The sequence below is a fragment of the Camponotus vicinus genome, unplaced genomic scaffold (assembly GCF_025532165.1).
Source record: "Camponotus vicinus isolate PSW18456_S1 unplaced genomic scaffold, iyCamVici1.0 SCAF_9, whole genome shotgun sequence".
NCBI classification, from domain to species: Eukaryota; Metazoa; Arthropoda; class Insecta; order Hymenoptera; family Formicidae; genus Camponotus; species Camponotus vicinus.
This window is the reverse complement of record NW_028141981.1, coordinates 6,981,215-7,004,257: the sequence shown is the minus strand read 5'-3', so window position 1 is coordinate 7,004,257 and position 23,043 is coordinate 6,981,215. Positions and strand designations below refer to the sequence as shown.

General features: G+C 41.2%; 1 protein-coding gene across 3 annotated transcripts in view; it reads right to left on the bottom strand.

The window, feature by feature from the left end:
• The window catches only part of LOC145976832 (uncharacterized), a 128,137-nt gene that overhangs the window by 79,196 nt on the left and 25,898 nt on the right, over positions 1-23,043 (bottom strand). For all 3 annotated transcript variants that reach the window (XM_083108258.1, XM_083108260.1, XM_083108259.1), the window contains exon 2: positions 22,467-22,499. In XM_083108258.1, the coding sequence (XP_082964384.1) occupies positions 22,467-22,499 (33 nt within the window). The remainder of the gene's footprint in view (positions 1-22,466; positions 22,500-23,043) is intronic.

Genomic DNA, 23,043 nt, shown 5'->3' with positions numbered 1-23,043 from the left:
ATATAATCGGATAAAATTTTCAAAGATTTTGATTAGCTTGAATTAAATAAAATTGTAAATGGAAAGTATTAAAAGGGAAATGATGGAAAAAATTTTATACCGCGCGTCCGATGATAAATGTCCCTTTTCATGCTTAAAAAAATCGCAATCAACATAGCACGTGCTAGCGAGCGGCAAACGTAAATGTGACTTTTCAAAATTCAGTTAGGGTGAATTCAGCGACGAACAATGGATCGCTCCATGCAGCTGTCCCATCATTACCGGCTTCGTCACCATAACTCTTGCAAGCCGGAACTGTACAATAAACTAATGTAGTAAAAGCGTAGAATAGTTTTCTCTCTGTAATATACATGTCATTTTTCTAAACATTTTTACAACATCTAAAGCAGACAGTTAAAGTCATTTGATTATTTCGAAAGTCCGACTTTTTTTTCTTCCCATAACGAGGAAGCAAAGCAAAAGGTCGGTGAAATCAATTTCCAGCCAATTTACAGAGTCTTTGAGGGCAAGGGGATGACGCCTTAAAAGTGCGTAAATAAATAGATTCGGACGTGGGCGTAGTCCACAGATGAGGGCCGAGGGTGAGGTTCCTAGAAACGAGACAATAAGCCCGGAGGGTCGTCGTCGGGAACTCAAAGAGTGCCCATGCTGCGACACTCGTCCGATAATCTAATAAAGGGGTTGTCTCCACTTTTCGCGCCCCCTCCCGGACGTTCAGTGGACATGCATTCCTTTTAGTTCTATTCTCTTTTCTCTCTCGGCATTTCCATCGTAGATGATTTGAAGGTAAATATTACTTCAAAAGATTTCGATGGCCGGCTGCAAATGGGCAATTTCTCGGCCGCTCTTATATTCGCACGAGACTAGATCTCCGACACAATGGGATGAAAGGTGAGAGATTTTCTCGCTTGACTTTTTGTAAAATACGCGAGCTTTCTTCTTTTTTTAAAAAAAAGGACAGTATCGTCTAGATGTAAGTAATAGAATTTATAATAGATAATAATCATTCTTTTCTTTAATAATAGAATCCCGAGCTAAGTTCCATAAAATTTTAATTTACATGAAAATATTTGGAATATCAAAATATACACATAAAATTGATGAAAATAAAATTAACATATATTATTATTCATTTTAGGAAAAATGACGCCCGAAGATTTTGATGACAAAGGATGAATTTTAATTGCCAAGACAATTATAAGCCATTCATAAAATGTCTGTTTTAATCTCTTATTTTTTTGAAATTTGAAATTTTTCTTTTGCAGGAAAAATATAGACATACATATTTTACATACACTATAAATTTTTCAGACAGCACTGGATGTCACACATGCTTTCAAAAAATGCCTCTTTCGGATATCTGATTCTGGTGGCTATTGACATCGTTTCGAACGTGTTGCACGAGACTGACCTCGTCCGCTGCAGGACTTGTCAGAAGACTGCGGAACCTCTTTCCACGCCAGACTGCCACCAACCCCCTCGAGTGCGGCCACGACGTGTAATTGAATTGGGTTCTGGCTTATTCCAAGCAAATACACGGCGCGCCTTCCGCTCTCCTTCTTGGATACAATCTTGGATACGCGCGGAAATTTTCCGACAAGATCGAGAGCAAAATATATTTATTAAAGAGGAATCTGACGACGATTAAAATTACGTATACGCGAAAAAGTAAAAGTATCAAAGTGTATTTAAGCAATGTTTTCAGAGTTTTAAATAATTTCCTAATTTATATTTAATTTATGAAAGACAAACTTTTACGATGATATAAACGTAACTTTTGAAGCTGCAATATCATAATATTTCGAGACACTTATTTCACAAAAAGTTGCTTCTAAATCTTGCTTTCATCGATATTATTTACGCGATGGTTACGTCAGAATTAGCGCAATTTAAGAACGGTAAGAGCGGACGCCGCCATGCGAAACAAATTCTCGCGAGATGGAAACAGACGCGACGTGTACGTGCGCACGAGATACAAGCAGGAGGAAGGGAAGGCAAAGAGGTCTTTCAGGAACGAGAGCTATTTGCGAGACTCAATGGAAGAGGGTCCTCGAAAGAAGGGGGGGAGGGAGAGAGACGATGGGCGGCCGCGCCCTCCCGCTATATCGACCGCCGGCGCTCCGCTCGGCTATTCCGCATTTTAAAGGGAAAATTTCCGTTTATTCGGGCCGGCTTCTCTCTCGCGGAATTATTCGAAGGAGCTCGCCTCGCGGATAGCAGCTCAGATGGAAAATAACGTGACCTTTTGCTCGTGGCAGGTCTCCCGGGAGCCTGGCGGAGCGTTTCTCTTCTCTCCTTCGTTTTCCTTCGCCTCTCTCATTTCCGCTGGAAATTTCGGCGTGTCCTGAAAGCCGAGTGCACACACAGGACAGAATCGGACCGTCGGAATTCGCCAATCTTGAATTTGAGCGAGTAAAACGCGTTTTCCGTTGTATTCGACGGGATATCCTCCTACGTCTCCTGGAATATCTCTTTGTCTACAATATACCTCGAGGATGCTCCCTGCGAACGTTGACTTTCGGAGCACGAAATCTTTGTCACGTCACGATGAGAGATACATTGAGCATAGATACATTTCCAATGTATCCTTCGAGTGATGTATACGACTTTGCCAGAATTCAAATTTGTAATAATATAATAATTTTTTCATTCAAGAGAGTCATTCAAGCTAATTAAAATTCGTGTGCACTAAAAGCATAAATGTAAAAGTAAAAATATATCTCAGAAATAGCTGGAAGATGAATGGACATCCCTAGACTTACAAGTAGAAGGCGATATCAAATGTTACATCGCGGATGGAAATATCGTAGGAATGGCCTGCGATCGAACGAGAGGGATGACGGAAGGCAGGGTAAACAAACGAGACCTCTTCATCAGACAGCGAATTCTGAAGTTGTTTGCTCGCGCTGAACTTTGTGCGCGGCGACAGAGAAGGAAGATCACGAGATGAACGAGGGAGAGGAAAAAAAAAGAAAGGCGATCACAGAGAAAGCGACTGCCAACAGTCCCGCACGTGACGTCCTTTCCGGCCTCTCGTCCTGCATCCTCCTATTCCTCCTTCCGTCTCGTGTGTTGGTCCCGCCTCGCGTTTGCTATTTATTCTAGTTATTTTATCACACGCCCGAGAAACGGGAACACCTCGCAAACTTCCGTTCGTTTAACCAGCCTTCGATTTGATGCGTCGGGTTTCGATAAAGCTTAAACAAAATTGGTATATTACAAATGATGAACGCGAAGCAAAAATCTTATAAAAAGTTAAATCATACGTTTTTCGCAATCCATGATATTCCTAATCAACATTATTTTAAGCGAAATATGGGAAAGTTGGATGTATGATGCCCAGGCTTTGGAAATCCGTTTATCACACTTGATATCGCCTGGTGTTTTGTAACGCGTCGTAATGAAATCAATGAATATTATACGAAGTACGTTCATTACCGGGAAGTGTAATGCGTGTCGAATAGAGAGAGAAAGAGATTTTTGATTAATTAATTATGCAAATTCGCTAATTAATTGAGTAAGCTTAGCGTGAAATATTGCGTTTTGCGCATTTGCGAAACTTCCCCAACTTTTACCAGGGGGAACGAGGGAGGAGATATTTGCCTCATAATCGCCGCAAGCGATTTCCTATATAATGAGCGGTGCCCGATTCTAATTAGCATGCGGCATAAAAATCGCGTTGTAGCGTAACGATATTGTGCAACGATTTTGTGCACCTCGCTCGACGCAAACGTCACATACAATCTGCGAAGACGTTAATTATCCACAGGCGACGTCTAACCGGTGACTTATAAGTGTGCATTTCGCTCAAGGTACTATAAAGTGCACCGCTCAATCTCGTGGAATTTCGTATCTTTTCTCTTACCGCGATGACGTTACTCGCAATTAATGTGCATGCATTGAATTTGCGCATACTGTTGGATTCGTAATACAATTAGCAGACTAATAATTGCTACATACGACGCTGAATAATGAACATCAAAATATTGTGCAACAAGAATAACAGAAGTTATTCCTAGAAATCGCGTTATTATAGTTTCACATTCTGTCGTAATTACGCTTTGCTACGTAATATCGTATTTTAATTACGCTACAATTAATAATAAAAATCCCGCAGTATCCTATAAAAAATTCAAGGATTATATAATTATTATACTAATTTCTTAATTTGCTTGTTATATATCGCTCAAATTAGTTTCGTAATTAATTACGTCGTAACTTGAAAAGGAAAACTTATAAAAATTACCAGACTGTATAATTAATTTAATGATATATTTTAATGGCATTAGATATATATATCATTAAGATAATTATTTATATTCAACTGGACACTTTGTTCTCATTGTTTCATTGTAAATAGAAAAAAAAACACAATCAAATTTATTGAAAAATAATCGGCGATTACAAGGAGAAAAAAATCGATTTTGACCACCCACGTAACAATTATTTATCCCATAAAAGCAAAAAAATCCTCGAACCAGCATAATTACGCGAATATGAGAAAGTACAAGAAAGATAATACGATAACAAGTTAACAAGATGAGCGAATTTACTTGCGCTTTGCATCAATCCATCGTAATTACAAGAGCGCAGGGCCGCATCTCTCGTCGAAAGTGGGGATAACTATATGATTCAACCGCGCGATCGTGTATCCAGATCGCGAATAAATCAACGTCAATACAAAAGCCGACGATTAATTAATTAGCCAGCACCAAGCCATGTAAATCCTCGCGAATACCAATGATTTCGCGTGTCCGTTCAAAAGTGAAATCTCCTATTAAGCTTGATAAAACGATCGATAAACGCGCGCATAAATGATGGCGATATCACACACGACTGAGCGCAAATTCTTTTTTTTTTACAATCGAATCGTGCGCGACAAAATCGCCGCGAGAAGATGGACTCGTATTCGAAGGAGGAACGAGCGATAAAGGCTTGATCGAGGGAGTTCGCGCAAAGGTGGACGGATTACGCGATCGCGGGCGAAGACGCGAGAAAGGATCCGAGGAAGGATGCTTCTCGTCCTGCTTTACGGTCGGCCAATCGCCGCCTCATATCTCCGACGCCTCGAGACCATCCATCAAGCTCCGGGAGCGAACAACCTACGTTCCCGACCTCGTCTGTCCTCCTACGAGTGTCATAACCTTCGCGAGCGTCACGACCTTACGTCGATGCCTCCGCGGGGGTACCTGTTCTCGAAATAGCCTTATGGCGGCGGCGGCTCCCTTCATCGATTCCCCGCCGATGTATCTCATGATTTGTCGGGAATACGATTTGATCTCGAGGTCGTTACCACCTCTGGAATTGTATGGCTACTTGGTTATTATCCTTGTCGGCTTCGTGACGCGTTTGGAGTGATCCTTTTTCCTTTCTAATTTATTTTACAGATCAGCGATTACACGCTTTGCAGAAGAGCGATAATATATATAAAATCAAGGAGTTAAATATACGATTTTTATAAAAGAACATTCCACTCGAGCTCTAAGATGTCAAGAGAAATCGCTTTCTGTTTAATTATAAATTTAACTTGACCAATATAATCGTTTCTTGTTATAATTGACTAATAATTTAATAGGAGAAACTGTTAAAGATGGAACGGAGATAAGGTTTGTCTTTAGAAGGTTTAGATTTTTAATTCTGTTAAGTTCTAAGAGAGAATTATTATTTTATTATACCTAATATTTTTTTGTATAATTACGTGTGCATATTTATTTATTTAAATTATTTACAATATATATAATAACGTAGAAACTTTTGATTTCTCGTTAAATCAACTCGAACTGCGATATAAAATGTGAAAGTTTCAATAATATTATAATATAATTTCCGTCAAGTGAATCTAACCGCTGTTAGTTACATTTTAAGGCTTCGATGAATCAGATAATTATAGGTGAGACCCATAATTACAAGATACCGATAGTGTAGCTGTTGCATGTAACAACATATGCAAGGTGCCTGGGTTTTATTGTTTTCCGGTGTTCCGCGATAAACAGCGAACAGGAGTTCGACGACTCTGCGAACTTTGCATGCCGGCTCGCGAGAGTACGCGAGCCGTGTTTATTTGCCAAGGTAATTTGATGATGCTGCTTTATTATCTGTTTATTCGTTTCCGCGAAACGAGTCAGCACCTTCTTAATTGGACTACGCGATGGTCGCGATAATGTCTTCGAATGCCGGTCACGCGACCTCATTTTCGTCAAATAAATCGCTCCCGCTTTTTAACAATGCACTTAAATCGCTACCCCAACAGGAAATACGAGGCCTTTACGTAGCGCTTTACGTTTATGTTGCACGCACCATTGCAAAGCGCCGCATATGCTCTCTTTCTCTCTCTCTCTCTATCGTAAAAGTCACAGCTGCCTTAGATCTGCTTCCTTGCGGAAAACTTTACAATCATTAATCTTTATATTTCACTTTCTCTCTCTTACACATATACATAGCAATATTAATAATAACTTTTAATAATAAACAATTTTAATAATAAATTGAAATTTGTGTACTGTATTTATATTATTAATTCTACTGTAAGTTTTGTTTCTTATTAAAATTGCAACATTTATTTAATAAATGATTGCAGACAAAAAAATTATTATTTACTTCGTATACGATATGTATATAAAGAGAGAGATCATGATTTTGTACAATGTGAGAGTGCACGGGCAATTTGGCAAGTTTAGTGATTCAATATGGTTGCACTTGTAATCTGAAAAATTGTATTATTGCCGGGTAATAACCATCATTACCTAGATCTGATTCTTGATTCGCTTACTCTCATGCTGAACGAAATGTTTGTTAATAACGTTTTATACACGGTCTTATCAAAGATAACATAATGAGAACATAATGAGTAATTACGTGACTGGACTTTACGTTTAATCATGAAAGACGCGAACTAAAGCTTGAAATTTAGAACGAATCTGACTAAAAACGTATTAAGACTCAACAATGTCTAGTTTAAACTGCATAATTTATAATACATATCGGAATAAATAAATGAAAATTAAATAATATTATAATAAAACTGCTATTTAAAGATAAAAAAAAATAAAAAATTGTAAGATTATCAAAGCTACAATCACTGTCTTCGAGCTAAAAATATTTTATGAATTTAATTTGCATAAATTTTCATGACTTTGCAAAAATAACTTATGAAAGTATCAAGGCTGTGATCATCGTTTTCGAGCTAAAAATATTCCATAAGCTTATTCTGCATAAATTTTCATAATTTTGCGAATTTAAAGTAAGTATTTTTAGAACAGCATTATTCAGCAAGAATATTGCAAAGCAAGCAAAAGTGTACCAATTCGAAATGACTGTTTGATCGCGAGAGGAATTACCTTGTTGTTTCTTCTGTCCCTTCCCCTACGCACGAGGACGTCTCAATAATACAGGTACCGAAGCGCGAGTAGTACTCCGAGTGGTGCCAAGAGCCCGTAATATATGGCCCTTAAATCATCAGGCAAGAGTGAATGTATGGTGGCTTTACTGTCTAACCACCGCGCGGTAACTGCCCCGGAAACATATCAATCAGCAAGTTATATTCCTTTGCGTTCCCAAAGAATCCCGCAGCCACCCTCGTTAATACAATATCCTTTTGATATTCGTCGTCGACGAATAATCAAATCTCGGTATTGAATATCGCCTGTTATCGCTTCTCCCTTTATATACAAGACAGAAAATTATAACTGCAAAGTTTTCGCGTTTAATTAATATGCTCATTAGAATAATAAATAATACAAAAATAAGTATATGTAATACGTTTATTGTATGTATTACGTAAATACGTTTTATTCATTATTTTTCCTTTGATATGATCAATGTACTACAACATATGAATCTTTTATCAATAGAATGTGTGTGGATGTAATGATATAAAATTTCCCAAGTGCTAAGAAAAAAATAAAATTTTAGATACGATTAAACAAAATATTTGCTTAGGCAAATAAACCACATTTACAAAAAGACAGAATCTGTTAAAAAGGATAAAGAAATTCCGAATGACTAAGGTAAAAAGAAAAATGAAAAGAAAGAACAGACGATTCGCGAAAGATTCCACGCGATTTGACACATATCGACTTCTAAGAGATGTCAAAGTCAAATGGCATTTCGTTTGATGAAGAAGCTCTCTGACGTTGTGTCTCGGCCTCGAATCCTTGTTAGGGCATTCGCGTTAGTGGCGAAAAGTGCACGACGCGGTTCGCGAACGAGCGACGAAAAAGAAAAAAAAAAACGGCCGGCGAGCGAAGCGAGACGCACGCAACGCTGTGTCGGCGATTCTGCAACGCGCTGCAAAACGCGGATTATGATACCGCGGCATACTACACCAGTATCGCGTGCGTCCGGTTAATTCCCCGAAGGACGTAAAAATAATAATAATGTGACGTATGTAGAAACTAGAAACAGAATGCCGCAAATTAATCAGCGAATATTGCTCTTTCAAGCCCTTTCTTTATGAATTTAACAATATTATTATTATATATATGAGAGAGAGAGAGAGAGAGAGAGAGAGAGAGACAGAGAAATAACGATACATATGTATATCTGACAAAAATAATAATATAATAATATAAGCAATATAATTAATTAAAAATTATATACACAATAAAGGACAAAGCAGCAATTTAAAAAGAGTGAAGAGATAGAACAAATTAAAATATTTGCGCAATAAACAAGACAATTTAAATAAAGAATGTGGTGTTTTATACATATGAATCTTTAATCAATTGAAACGTTTATATAATGATATAAAATTTCCTACATGCTAAAAAAGAAGAAATATATAAATTTTGAATACGATTGAATAAAATATTTGCTTAGGCAAATAAACATTTGCAAAAAGACACAGCTTGGTAAAAAGAGTAGAATAATTACAAGTTGCTTGAACCTTAATACGACATTCAAAGAAAAATGCATGCATATCAAGAAATATTAATAAATAAAACTAATAAATGAATATTAAGAATGAAAAAATCATTCGTAAGATATTTTCTAATTCTGCTCGTTTGATGCATGAAACGTTAACCAACTTTAATATGTCGGACGACTTCCTGCGCAAAATTCCACGGGTGGCTACGCGAATTAAGGATAATTTGCAATAATCCGTTGATGTATATTTTCGCGAACATTCTTCTTCCTCTCCGTGATCGCAAATAACACCGGTAGACAGTTAACAGTTGATGGTAATCTAATTTACAAAGTCGGACACAAGCAGTTGCCTCTCCCTTCCCTCCCCCATCCATCCAGAACGAGATGCATGGAAATGCACGATCATTTGTATAGAGCGCTCCTGGATAATTTCCACGGTTCAATTACCAACGAAATCGAGATTGCCAGCGAGAACCGTGCGTGTATCTCCCGCTGCACGATGCAGTAATGATTTCATATCCGCGGCCGAAAGCCGTTGCCGTTGCCGTTCCTGTAGATTATCACGGTAATCAGGCGGTACTGACAGGCGCTTGAGTGGTAGCAGCGTTGGCCGCATGGCAGGGAGATGAAGTCGTATCGCGGGTAGTGGTAACAATGAGCGCAATGATAATGCGTCCCGCGCCTTCGTGAATGAACGAAGAAGACGAGAGAGGACGAGATGAAGAGAGGAGGGAGGAAAGGAGGGAAGAGAGAGAGAGAGAGAGAGAAAGAGAGAAGGAGGGGAAGGGGGATGAAGATGCGCCGAGGATGCCCCAGGAGATCATTAGTCCACCTGGCTGCGCGGCCTCGGGTAACACTTAACAGCTTGACAAGCGTTGCGAGCCGTTATCGGTTTGCCTCTAATTATGCACACGTGACTACACGTAATAAGTATCTGCCCATCCTTCGTTCCCTCGTCGTTTAACGCGATTGAACTGGAATTCATCAAATTACCGAAAATCTTCTCTTTCATAATTAAATATTCTCTTTCATAATTAAATCTTCTCTTTCATAATATTAAATATTATTATATACAATTTTGAATTCTTATATACGGTAGTTGAATAAGTAACTGTGTTCGTCCAACATCGCCGATCAAAATTGCGAAACGGAAAAGTATAGATCGCGATGTGTTTCCCGAGAGCTACGATTAAAATGTTTGCCATTGTCATCCTCGTATCGCGACCCCGGGATGCCTATCGATCCTCAGTTGCGGAGGGAATGCATGGGACTACGTTTGATTTATACCGAGCCCGTATGCACGCGTGTGCGTATACGCAGAGAAACGCAGGAAAAAACGTGGCAGAAAACGAGATATGAGAGAACAGAAGTATGGCAAATCTTAAATATGTCAAGGTAGAATGCGAGGGATCCGAGTCGTAGTAAGAAATATGATAAAAAGGCAGAGAGATCGTGTCTAAAGCATCGCGAGTTTTCACAAACTATGTATGTATAGTTGAGACAATAAAGTTAATAATAACGAATAATTTATAACAGTTTAAACAATATTTCAAGATAAAAATTATGATGAAAACTGATGCAATTTGATGAAATTTTGATTTGTCGATGCTGTCACAAATTTAAAAATAATAAATAACATTATATTAATATCGAATATTTTACTCTATCTTAATGTGAATTATTACTTGCATAGCGATATGTAAATTTCTGTACCTTGAATGTGATGATATTGTACAGGAAAAAAATAACGACATTGCGTGAATAGGGAACAAGAACTGTGAAGCAAAAGAAGGATGAAATTTCGCGAAAGTGAATCCAGTGTAGCGTGTACCAAACGCCTCGGAATCAACTTAATCGTGATTAATATCGCGAGTTCATATCGCATGTCGGTGATTATCTACACGTGTTTTACCGAGTCGAACCGATCGTAAGCTTCCACGTGTGGGAAGATGACTGGGATTTATTCTCGACTCTACATTTTCTACCATTTTTGCTTTATATCGTCGTTTTGAATTTTCTTGTCTTTCGATATTCCATCAATCTGCATACATTTATAGCCTAGAAAGAAGAGAGACGCTTTCTAATTCTTATGCATTTGGCATGAAAAAATTATTTCTTCCGAGTGTTACGTGGGCGCTAAAAAGCAGCAAGGGACTTAACCGTGACAACCGATACAATAGAAACAAACCCATTGTAATCGCAAATTTGCATGCACACACATACACGACACACACTGTATGTATATATCTTATTCAGAATTGCAAAGCGCATCTTCGATCTATGTTAAGGCTTCGCGGAATGCTGTCATATTTTTCCACTGATATTTCAATAATAACAGTTTTCGCGCGCGCGATATTAAAAAGTTTTGACATTAACATCTCTGATATTAATAGATAAATCTATCTTGTTATATTTAAGCTGCATTTAATTGTAAGCATTATGTCGCAGATGATCTTTTGAACCGCGCTTTTACATATCTTCAGCTAGTACCGGTATATTCTATATAGTTATCGCACTATCAGTACAGAGCAAAGGACAGGCAGGGGCGATTCATAAGGAGAAAGGTCGGGATGAGCGGATCAGGAAAAATGAATCAATAGGGTGGGAGGTAAGAACTCTCGGCAAATGCACCAGAGTGGATATTATCATAGCAGCGTGACTCCGAAAGCGGCCGCGCGGCTCTTCATCTGAATAAATATCGTATTATAATTAAAGGAATCGTTTGATCCATAAATCAATGAAGTCGGTTTATATATCAGGCCTCCCCCTCTCCTTCCCTATGTAATGTGTATTGGTAAGGAGGGCCCAGCGGGCTCTGAACTCGCCGTGGGGGGTCCCCCTATGCTAATGGTGCCCTCTCACGAAGACTAGAGGGAGGGAAAGAAGGAAAGAGAGAGAGAGAAAGGGATAAGACACACACTATCTGTATCCGCGCGGTACGTTCGGCCCTGACCCGAACCTTCATGAAATACAACCCCTCTCGGCCCCTTTCTTTCACTAGCACCGGGCCTCTGATCTTCGCCGACCGCAACTGCTTATCAATTTGTTACCGAACGCTGTTTGTTAAATCAAATCAAGGGCTCATACGCCGAGCCAATAAATAATCCTGCTTAATATGTGCTTCGAATCTCTTAACGCGTTAATTTTCAGTACAAGTATTTAGATCGTATAGTAATAAAAATTATAAATTTTTTCAAAAGATTCTCAGCTGTTAATTAAATGTATTTGAAAAAAGGCCTATAATATAAAAATATATTTATATTATTGCAATGCTTCAACACTCGAGGAGATTCCGACAGCTTAATGATCGTCCGTCTGACGATTCTCTCGATCCTTGCTCGATGTTAACCTCCGGTATCCGGTGCATTATCCTTTCGGATCACGCCGCGCGCGTTCCGGACTTCCTCGGTGCGAGAGAAAGAGGGAGGAAAAAAAGGAACGATGCGTGTCCCCTTTGTCCCCTTTACGTTTATTATGACGACTCCGGACGGAGCGTGGACGTACGGTAGTTTATTTGGGCGGTGAGCGAGATGGGGCCCCGGTTTGCGAGCCCGAACGAATTAACGGCGCGGTCGCGATTAACAAAGGGCGATACAAATTAGATTAAATCGCCGTAGGGGGCGGCATCGCGGTAGAGGAAAGGCGAATGATGATACTGCTTGATAAATAGACGAACGTCATGCGATGCCTAAACGGAGACTTGGTTCGGTTCCGAAATGGAATGCCGACGCCGACGGGATGCGCCGGCTATATCTCTGCCTCTGCGAGAGAATATTTTTCCTACCAACGCGAAAAAGCGACCGTAATTAACATTATTAACGTCGAGAAGATGCACGCGCTTTCTAATTTAATATTTTTCCAATATCTAATTAATTAAGGGAACACGAAGAAAGGAGAGCCGCCGTACATCATTTTTGAACGCTTTTCCCGCGCTCCTTTAATTAGAGGCTCAACAATTTCCTATTCGGCTTCGGGAAATAAATCAATGAACGTAGTTTCGTGCCTGGGCATACCAAGTCCCCTCGAGAAGAACCAACGAAATGTCGGTGTCTGCCTACCTACCTACCCATCTACCTACCGGTGGCTGCAACCACCCACCTTCTTGCGTCCACATAAATTTCAGACACGCCATTCGGCACTATCATTATGTTTCCTCCACTGACGAGAAGCGTCGCCGTAATTTTAACAAGTTCGTAGAAGTCTCGCAATTAAGGAAACGCGAGCATCACTTGCTTTCCGGCGCTAGTGCACGCGGCGTTTCCTTGCGAAGGCCATCTTTTATTTATACATCGCTCTGACTATCCGCGCACGAAACAGAAACCACAAATTATTCTCATAAGACGAGAGCGTATGATCAAATATAATTGACATAGATACGTCGTAACAATATACGATTCTCAGGATTTAATGCGCTGTCTTTCAATACGGTTTGTTACCGTCAGAGAGATATACGCGATTAAAAAAATACTTATTTCCTACAAGAATAATTATTAAAATTATCTCGCGAGAGGAGCATCGTTCGAAAATTTCCTCTCTGCCAATTCATGGGAATTTTAACATAAATGCAACGATAATATTTTCTCCAATTAAATATTTCATGTTCATTAATACAAACAAAAATGTTAATTAAAATGTAACTTTCATTTCCTACGTGAGGAGAAAGTATGTTAATTTGGATTGTAAAAAAAAAAAGAACAACGCTTCAATCGTGAAAGGGAAGGCGTCCTGATCTTTCTCACCCGAAACGGATTCGCGTCGCGACGCAAGGTGCTCCTTTGCCGAGAAGAAACGAGGGACGAGGGAAGAGAAGGAAGAAGCGGCTTTCGGGCAGAGAGACAAAGTAGGAACAACGGGACGAAGAAGACGAATACGAGCAAAGGGTCCAACGAACACACCCCCTTAAAACGCTCGGCCGGGCCAGCCGGGCGGCCGGGGCCGCGGCCAATATTTAATTACGGATAATTACCGGTTATAATGCGCGGCAGATCGGCGGCCTGCCGTTTAATTGATCGGCTTTACGGCCTGATTTGTGTATCTGCCTTCGTGCGATTCGCTGTTAAAGCCGAGACCGATTCTTAATCCTGCCGGGTCTCCTGGTCCTGTGCGCGCAACATGCCTGCCGAAGAGAATCGCGTCCGATCATTATTCAAAACTGCATTACGCAATCCACCCACCTCGTTGCCGCGTAGCTTTATTGCGCGCGTCCCGATTTATTCGAATTAACCGTCAAGTGAGTAAAAGGAATCATCAAAGGGAAAGTTACGAGAAAAAAAGACGTCAAGTACGTTCGCTCTTGCACCGTGAGAAAGTGCCGGCGACGAACGCGCGGAAAAATTTGTACGTAACATCTTGTAAGTGCGAATAATCTGTCGCCATCGCGAATCAATCGACTCCTCTAATCGATAACGCAAAGATCGCATCGCATTATTATCGTCGTTGATTATGATTTATTAATTTAATAATAATTCTTTTCTGTTTAGTTCAATAATATTATTATCTCATTCTTGTAATTTATCTTATGATGATTTCTATTTTTATTCCAAATACTGTAAGTATTTTCTGTAAAATTTTTGCTTTAAATGTTTGAAAAGTATATTTACATTAATCACAAAAATCACAAAATAATAAATATAAAATTGGAAGCCATCCAAAGCAGGACGGATTAAGGAATAAATAAATAAATAATAAATTCTTCCTAATAAATTATATAAAAATGCATTTTTTTGTCTTGTAAATAAAAATAATTTCAGAAATACGTTAGAAAACTGGTAGATTCGTTTCTTGTTTTGTTTCTCTAAAAAAAATTAACACCAAAAATTAATACAAATATAATTGAATGTGCGGTCTTTATATAAATGTATCGGGACAAGGGGCAACATTGCCCCGAGTAACATTGAGAATCTCTGCCTCGATAAATAGCCGGCAGATCGGTGGATGTTCTGCATCTCCGCGCGGAGGTGGAGCCGATATACCTTCTGCGGAAGGAGAGAATAAGCGCGCCGGGAGGAGGAAAACGAGGAGGTCCCTCGCGCGCGGTATCTCGATTCGATCCTCTCTCTATTGCGTTATTATCGCATTATATTGAAACGTGGATCTCTCGCGAACTGTGTGTATCGGGCCTCTCCTTCCCCTTCCCCCTCACCGCGCGTTCGATCCTGCCATTCCGCCCGTACACGCGGAACACGCGTAAAAATCTCGCCGGTAATGCACGGAAAGTTCGGGCACGGTCGGCTCCCTTTGCCGAGGTCGGAGCATGCAGATCCGACACGAAATATCATTAATAGTCGTTTGCCGGATGACCGAGCCCGGTAATCGGCCGCTCTGCGGTTCGGGATCGGATCGCCCGAAAACCGCAACACGTCGGCGATGCCGCGACGGCGGCGCCGACCAAGAGCTCCGAGAGAGAAAGAGAGAGCCCCGTTCGCGTCGTAATTTATGTTCATGAACTCCACCTTGCGCTAACTGCGAATAATGTGGCTCGATGAGAATATTCCCCTTCGGTATCGCGACTATCGAGAAATGACTAATTCTTTCTACATGCGCCGAGAATTAAATATGTTTACGATATATTATTTGCGTTCGTAAATCATAAAAGAAGTCGATTAATTTGGCGAGTCACAGAAAGACGTATCATGATTGTGTGACAAGACCCGTCGAGGGAAGAATTAGCGAAGACATCGGGCAAAAGAAACGCACGAGAGGGATGGACGAGGTCGCGTAGAGAAGCTCGAAGGGAGAATCAGTTAAGGGCCCATTCTCGGCTCGATGGTGGTGCGTCGAACTTTTTGTCGCAGATTTAATAAGGCGTCGGATGTGACGAGCGTGCAAAAAGAAGAAAGGATCGGGCGGAGGGAGAGGGTGCGGATGAGAGAACGAAGAGAAGGGGAGTCGGTAGGGGCTCTTACGAGCGTTCTCACGTGAGAGAGGAGGATTTGCCGCGGCTAAGCTTTTTTACGACGTTTCTGGCAAGTCGTAAATACGGTCATCCGACGCAATAACGCGAAACACAGCCATGCGTCGCGACTTTTCGATGCTGCGGCTTCGCCGCCGCGTGCATTGAGGGGATCGTAACGACTCTCGCATTCGCGCGGGATCTCTTTTCGATTTCCTCTTTCGCGGCTTTCGACTCGACTCGCGGGCTCCGGACCCACCTGGTCCCACAAAGAGAGAAAAGAGAGAAGGAGAGAAAGAGAGGGAGACTACGCGGCGCGGGCCGGAAGCTAATCCTACGCACAATGTCCATCGCGAGTCGACGCGACGCGTGAAGTTACCTCCAGCGTCGGTGTCATTGTTCGCTTGATTGCTTCTGGGCAGCTCTACGGGACCGCTCGCTTATGCGACTTTGCCTTTTATCGGGCCGCGATTAGACTCGCCGCGCACAAGAGCTACAAGCGAGAGCGATTCTCTTGTGGCTCGCTTTCGAGGCACCTGTACCGTGAAAATGTACTTCGAATACAAAAAAAGAAAAAAAAAAGAATTCGAAATTCTCCTAAAATATTAAATACGAAATATAAGATTATCGGGAAGAAATATATGTATTGGAGACTTTTTGTAAATTTAAACCATTTAAAAAAAATTATATTAATTGTATTAAATTTTTTTCTCTTTTATAATTTAGTCATTTTATCAAAAATTTTATTAACTAAAATTTAAAAAAATGAGAATGTATATATAATTTAAATACTCCTGCGCGAGAGAAATTTCTCGACATCGCTGCTTATGACTACGCAAATAACATAATGCATAAATCGAAGCACGAATTTAATAGTGTCGACTATTTCAAAATATATACTCGATGAGCAAAGTCCTGTCGACACGTCGGACAATTTCAGTCGTCGCGCTAATAGAGAGAAAGAGAGAGAGAAAGAAAGAGAGAGCGAGAGAGAGAAGTCGAATTACGGTAATAAAGTGTCCTAGCGAGGCGAAAGTGGCGTCCATTAGTTACGTTCGAGGGTCTTGGAGAGAAGAAACGAACCTGCTCCAGATCCGCCGGGAGTCGGAACGCGGGCTTGCTCTTTGCAGCGTCATCGCTCGCCTCGATACAAAGAGATACAACGCCGCCGCCGCCGCCGCCGCGAGGGGAACGACGACCCGAGAAAAAGTAGCTATGCTAAATAATAGTGCTTCCGTCGAACCGTCCGTGCGCTCTCGCCGCATAGTTCATTCATGAATCCCCGGATTCGGCATGCCTTCGGAGCGACGAGATGCAGCCATGCACGGACGCGATCGAGAATCGAACGAGGAATAATGGATCAAAGAATTCCTCGATACAGTCACGCGCTAGATCGAATCTCGCGCGGAACCAAATTAAATTCACTGGTTAATCACTTTCCTTTTATACACAACGCAGCACAATCTCGTTGATGAGCGAGAGAGAGATTGCTGATAATAACCGGAAAAGATAACAATAAATCTCTGAAATAATCTCGTAGAGAAAAGATTATCTATTATTTGAACATTAGCGATTTAAATAGAAAGAAGTTTATTTTTTTTGCAACGTTTTAGTTGAAATTATTTTTTGCATCGTTTTAGCGAAGCTCCTCGCACGCTCAGGAAAGAGATGTGTAGGTGTAACGTCGTGCGATCAATTTACGATTGCACGAGCTGAAATTTTATCCTCACTCTCGGGCAGTCAATTTTGCGCGATAAAGCTTCACCTATCGAACGGCATGCTTGTTCATGAATCGTTTAGATGAAACGAGGTGCCATTCCAGCAATACTCGAAGAAAGAAAATTGTCTTTCCTATTTCCGTTTAGCAACGCATCCTCCCTCTCTCTCTCTCTCTCTCTCTCTCTCTCTCTCTCTCTCTCTCTCTCAGCAAGAAAATAACCGATGCAAATGCGCCTATACCTGTGTTCTCAGGTCTGTTTCCAAAAGGCACGGCAATCTACGAATTTGCGTAGAACATAGAAAATTATTGTGGCGGGAACTACCGCGATTGTCGAATCATCCTCTTCTCGTGTCCCTTCTGTCTTTTTTTCAGAAGGGACACGGGTACCGTCTGGACTCTTTAATGGGGGCCCGAGAGTGCCTGAATGGCGCCACCGTTTTCGCGGCAAAGTGACGACGGACCCAACATCGTCCGCAGGTGCCGGGCACAGACCCCGAACTACGTCATGATGCGTTTCCTGACGTGAGGTGACGAAGGTGAATGGACATCGGCCTCGCCAGAGATGGGCCGGATAAAGCGGACGGCGACGCCGTTTCTCATATTCGCTCGTTAACAGATTCCGGAAACTCTAACATTCCTCCGCCGCTATTCGAGAGATTGAATAACGCGTCTCTGGCTGCAGTCACGTATGCAAATTCGTACGAATAAGAGAGGGGATAATTACGGAAATTATAACGAGCTCTCGTTTTCAAGTATGCTGCTGCAGTTTTCAACTTTACGCATCTATGCGAGAGCATAATATGCGATAGAATCGACCATGCTTTCTGAATAAAAAGTGCACTCCATTAATTAACACATAAGGCCATCTTCGTTTCGAACATTAGACTCGGTAAAATTTGTATTCGCGATAAATCTCGTCAATCCTGAAACGGGATTCGATTACACGAGCCTCCGACTCGTTGAACTTTCTTGACCATCTTAAAGAGGGAAAAAGGACGCGTAGAGGGCCTCCAAGACTATCTAGAGTGACATCAACGTTTCTTGCCCTTGTCTCTCGAACGAGTTCGCGATGGACCGGTGCGTTCGCGGAGGAAAGAAAGAATCTGGTAACGGGATAAACGGGCGATCATCCTAGTACAGTCGCATTCCGATACGTAACGGCGAGAAGAGTGCATATCTCGCATCCTGAACGACGCATACTGTGAATAGGCAACGACGGGCGGTTATATAAAATTTCTCGGAAACGCTCTCGTGAAACGTGCATACAGTTTTTGAGAAAGGCAAGCGGCTCTACTGGTGCTTCATGCGTGGAATTACTATTCGCGGAAGAGATTTCTTTGATCGCGCTTGTATACGAGAACTATAACGGATTCTTTGCGTGAAGGATCCGCTCCTTCTTCGCGCGCTCTCCGCAAATTAAATCGGGCTCGAAGGACTTCCGCTCGATGCTAGTTTTTCGAATTATCCGGCTCCACTTGATGTTTAAATTCTCTTTCCGAGGATCCACAGGTTGAGAATCCACGCGCCGATTCCCCTGTTTGTATTCCAATTATTCAGCAACGTGTCCTGAAACTCTCTCAATTCTTCGTGAATCCTGACCTCGGACCTTTCCTCCCCTTTTTTACCCCACATCTGCTCTGCGTTCTCCTTACCAAACTCCGCATAGATAATGAACCATGAAAAAGGAAGCAAATCAACTGCACAACGAATAAAAAAAAACTTTACTTTCAACCCTCACCAACGCCATTTTCTGCTTGAGATCCATAATCATTATTATTCGCAGCGAAATAGTCGGTGGTTCTCCCTCTTTCTTTCTCACGTATTAATTAATCTTCTCATCTCAAAAATGTGAATATTAAGATGTAGATCAAAATATGACATTTAAAAAATTATCTTTTATAATAACGAATCGCGATGATATAAAAGTATAAACGTATAAAACAGAGTAATATTTTTAATAATTTTTTGAAGGTTTTTCTAAAAGATGATATATATATGTGATATATTAAATGTGAAACTTGTATAAATATTTCCATTATTTTTCTAGATACTAGAAAGATACTGATGCAAGATATTACATAAAATGACATTGTTGTATATAGACGGAACTCTCTCTAATTTCGAAGAGAAACGACAAAGGATAGGATGATTGCAATGCACACCGAATGCAAAGTACCGGCGAGGTCGCGATTCGTAAAGCGAACTCGGAGCTGCTGCTCCGTCACCTTCGCAGGTAGTTGGTAGACGAAAGCGTCGAGAGAAAAGGACTCGCGGATACCAACAGGAGAAAGGGAGATGAGAATATATAGAGGTGAGAGAAGCGAGAAGGGCATACTTTGTCAGAGATAGGAGGAAAAGAGACATGGAAGTGGCAGGGCGAAGAAGAGAAGAGTAAAGGCCCCGGGCGAGGTCACCCACCGCCCCCGCCCCCCTCACTCCCCCACACACCCTGATTATCCGCCGCCGGGGGCGGGACGCTCTGTAATGAGCATCGAAGAGGTGCTCAACCTCTGACTGGTTGATAAATTTTCTTGTCCGACATCAAAAACAATTCTAGAATCTTTTAATGACGTCTCTTTCTCTCGCGATCCAAGTATTTTTTAAATAATATTAGAATCTATCATCCACGAATAATTAAAAAATAATTTTATACGTATTCTTTTTTAAAAATGTAAAAAGAAAAATATATATATAAAATTATTTTTTTATAAAGTATTCCAAATATACGTTTGTTCAATTTTGCTAACAGACAAGTTGCAAAACAAATAGTTTATTACATGACTTATGACAAATAAAAAAACTGTTGTATATCTGCCTTAAAATAGCAGATGATTTAATTTCTTTCTATAATTTTTTAATGAAAAACAAATTTCAATATAATAACTAATGTATAATATATGCGTTATATATAAGTATAATTCAATATGTGTTTGAGGACAGTTTTATTCGCGAATAAAATACTCGCTGACGGTCCACTAGGACTAGGGTAGAATAGCGGCAAGGTGATGGGATGGTAAGCGTTTGAATGACGGAGCACGACGTCGTCGGCTGTCTGTGAAGACACCCGGATGATCGAGCGATGTTATTTTAAGTTTTCCATGGGGGCCTCCCTCCCGCCTTGCCCTAATCGGCTGTCAGCCATCCCCGTAGCCTGGGGTAGCCAGACCACCCCCGCAACGTTTAATACATACGTACGCGCGTAGCACACGCGCGCGATTTCACCGAGGCGATCAGGAGAGGAGCTGCCTGACACGACCCCCCACGGACAAGATTCGCCCTTTTTTTCCTCCTACATCGAGATTCGCGCCCGAGGATTCATGCCCCTCTCACGAGGGGTCAGATTCAAAACGCTTTACACTCTCATAACCGGGACCTGTTGATTCGACAACCCCCGAAAATCTCGACTACCTCGACTCAATCCGCCGAAACGCGTGCTACAAGAGTCCTTTAAAGCGCGTGCTTGCCTCAGTGACACAAGGGTGAATTTTAATTCTAGCCGAAAATAAAATTTATTATTTACAAAAATGTGTTGTAAAAAAATAATAAAGGAAACAAAATTTTTTAAAAATACTCTACCTCGCTAGAATATAAACGACCCAAAGAGCCTTGTGGGCATTCCGGCACCATTAGCAACGCAACACCTAGTCGACTACTGCGACTTGGTGTTCTCAAACGTACGATAGACCGTGAAGATGGAGTCGCTTCAGGAAAGTTAGAATGCCCTCCGCGGGGCTGCGCGGTCCGTTTGATGGCCTTCTCTTCCTCCGTCCTGGACCATCCACGTGTTTCCACTGGATGGCCGTTTACACCATCAGGTTTGGTGGCACATATTATATACCAGAGAAGGAAAACAGAAGAAGAGAAGGTTAAGAAGGACGAGGACGAACGCGGCTAAAGGTAGAGCCCGAGCGGCAAAGAGAGAGGGAGAAAGAGATAGAGAGAAAGATAGACCGTTGCTTTCTTGGGCTCCGGCGTGCTTATTGCGTGATATTAGCCACGGTGGCTGCCGCCACTGCTGGGATAATCATAATCTCGAAAGGGGGACAAAACACAGGCCCCGAATCGCATAATGCTGAATTTTATGACTTCTGGCATAGAGGAGACGCGAGACCGGATGCAACGCGACTTTTTATGTCCTTCTAACAGCCCCCCTCCCTGACTTGATATCACGCCCAGAGATGGACGGCTTTTCGAAACGTCTCTTCAACCATCGTCGGATTCGCTTGTCGGATTCGCCGTCATTGAACTCGAGTAAGTGTCGACGAACGAAGATACCGAAAGAGAGAGAAAAGAACGAAGCGAGTCGTCGGCGGAACCAAAAATTAAGTCGCCGCAAAAATCGTGAAAAAAATTTTGATCCACTAATGAAAATGACGTTATAAAAAAGAAATTGCTCCAATATTAAAAAGAACCTATACATACTCCTCACGCGTTAAGTTATATAAATAAATGGAAGAAAAGCCGATCGCGGCGGTTCGTGAAACATGAACGTGTAGCCTAGCCTATTACAATCGAAAACACTCTTGCCCCTCTTTTCGCCCGAATTGATATATACCTGCGATATCAAACTAGTCGGCCACCGGATACTTTCTGTTTGAAGTAATTGTTCCGGGAATTCGATCTAATTTGCGCGTTTGCATAGGCGATCGAGCCGGTGCACGCTATAAAAGAAACAAAAAGAGAGGAAAGAGAGAGAGAAAGGAGAGAGAGAGAGAAAGAGAGGAGAGAGAACGGGCACCCAGCGGCGTTACATCGCGTTTCGCAATGCCGTATGAAATCAACGGCGAATGAGGCACCTGAATGGAAGCGAATTGCACGAGTGGTCGACGACGAGTCAAGTCAACGCGATTCGAGAAGCACATAGACTGCGTAATAGGAGAGGGTAATTTTTTTCACGGATGATACTGAATAGGTTCCGCGACGATTTTTACAGCGATGTAAATACGGTCTCGTATAATCTCTGGGAAATTGAGATCGTGAGTCACTCACCGTAAGGTCGCTCCGCAACGGGTTCGCACGAGTCTGCAACAGAAAACATTCGCATTCGATTAGCTATAGTGCTGTAACCACAAGCGAGACGATTAATTATTCGTATTCGATACTAGAGCTGGCTTTTTGGGTCTCTCTTGGGTCTGCGATTTAAATGGAACATCGCATAGTAAAGAGAGAACATGCATTTTGCGGTTATTAATTAAATTTAATAAATGATACGGTATCATAATAATACATAATATATAAGATTATGCGCTCTGATATTATAAAAAGGAATTTTTTTCCAAAATAAAATGCTTTAATTAAGTACCAAGTGTCGGAAAAAAAATATTCTCCACGTTTTTATTCTACTTTATTCTATAGTAATAACAATTGCGTGATAGGCGTAAACTCGATGATCTATCATGGGACGTGATACACACGGAATCGTCATTACGGTTTCCAATTGTCGACATAATTTGAAACAATTACTGCCAATAGTAATAACTAACTCTATCTCATTTCGAGAGAATTAACCGGCAAGGTTGAATGCATATCGACAGTTACACGAGTGAATTCACATCGAAGGAAACAA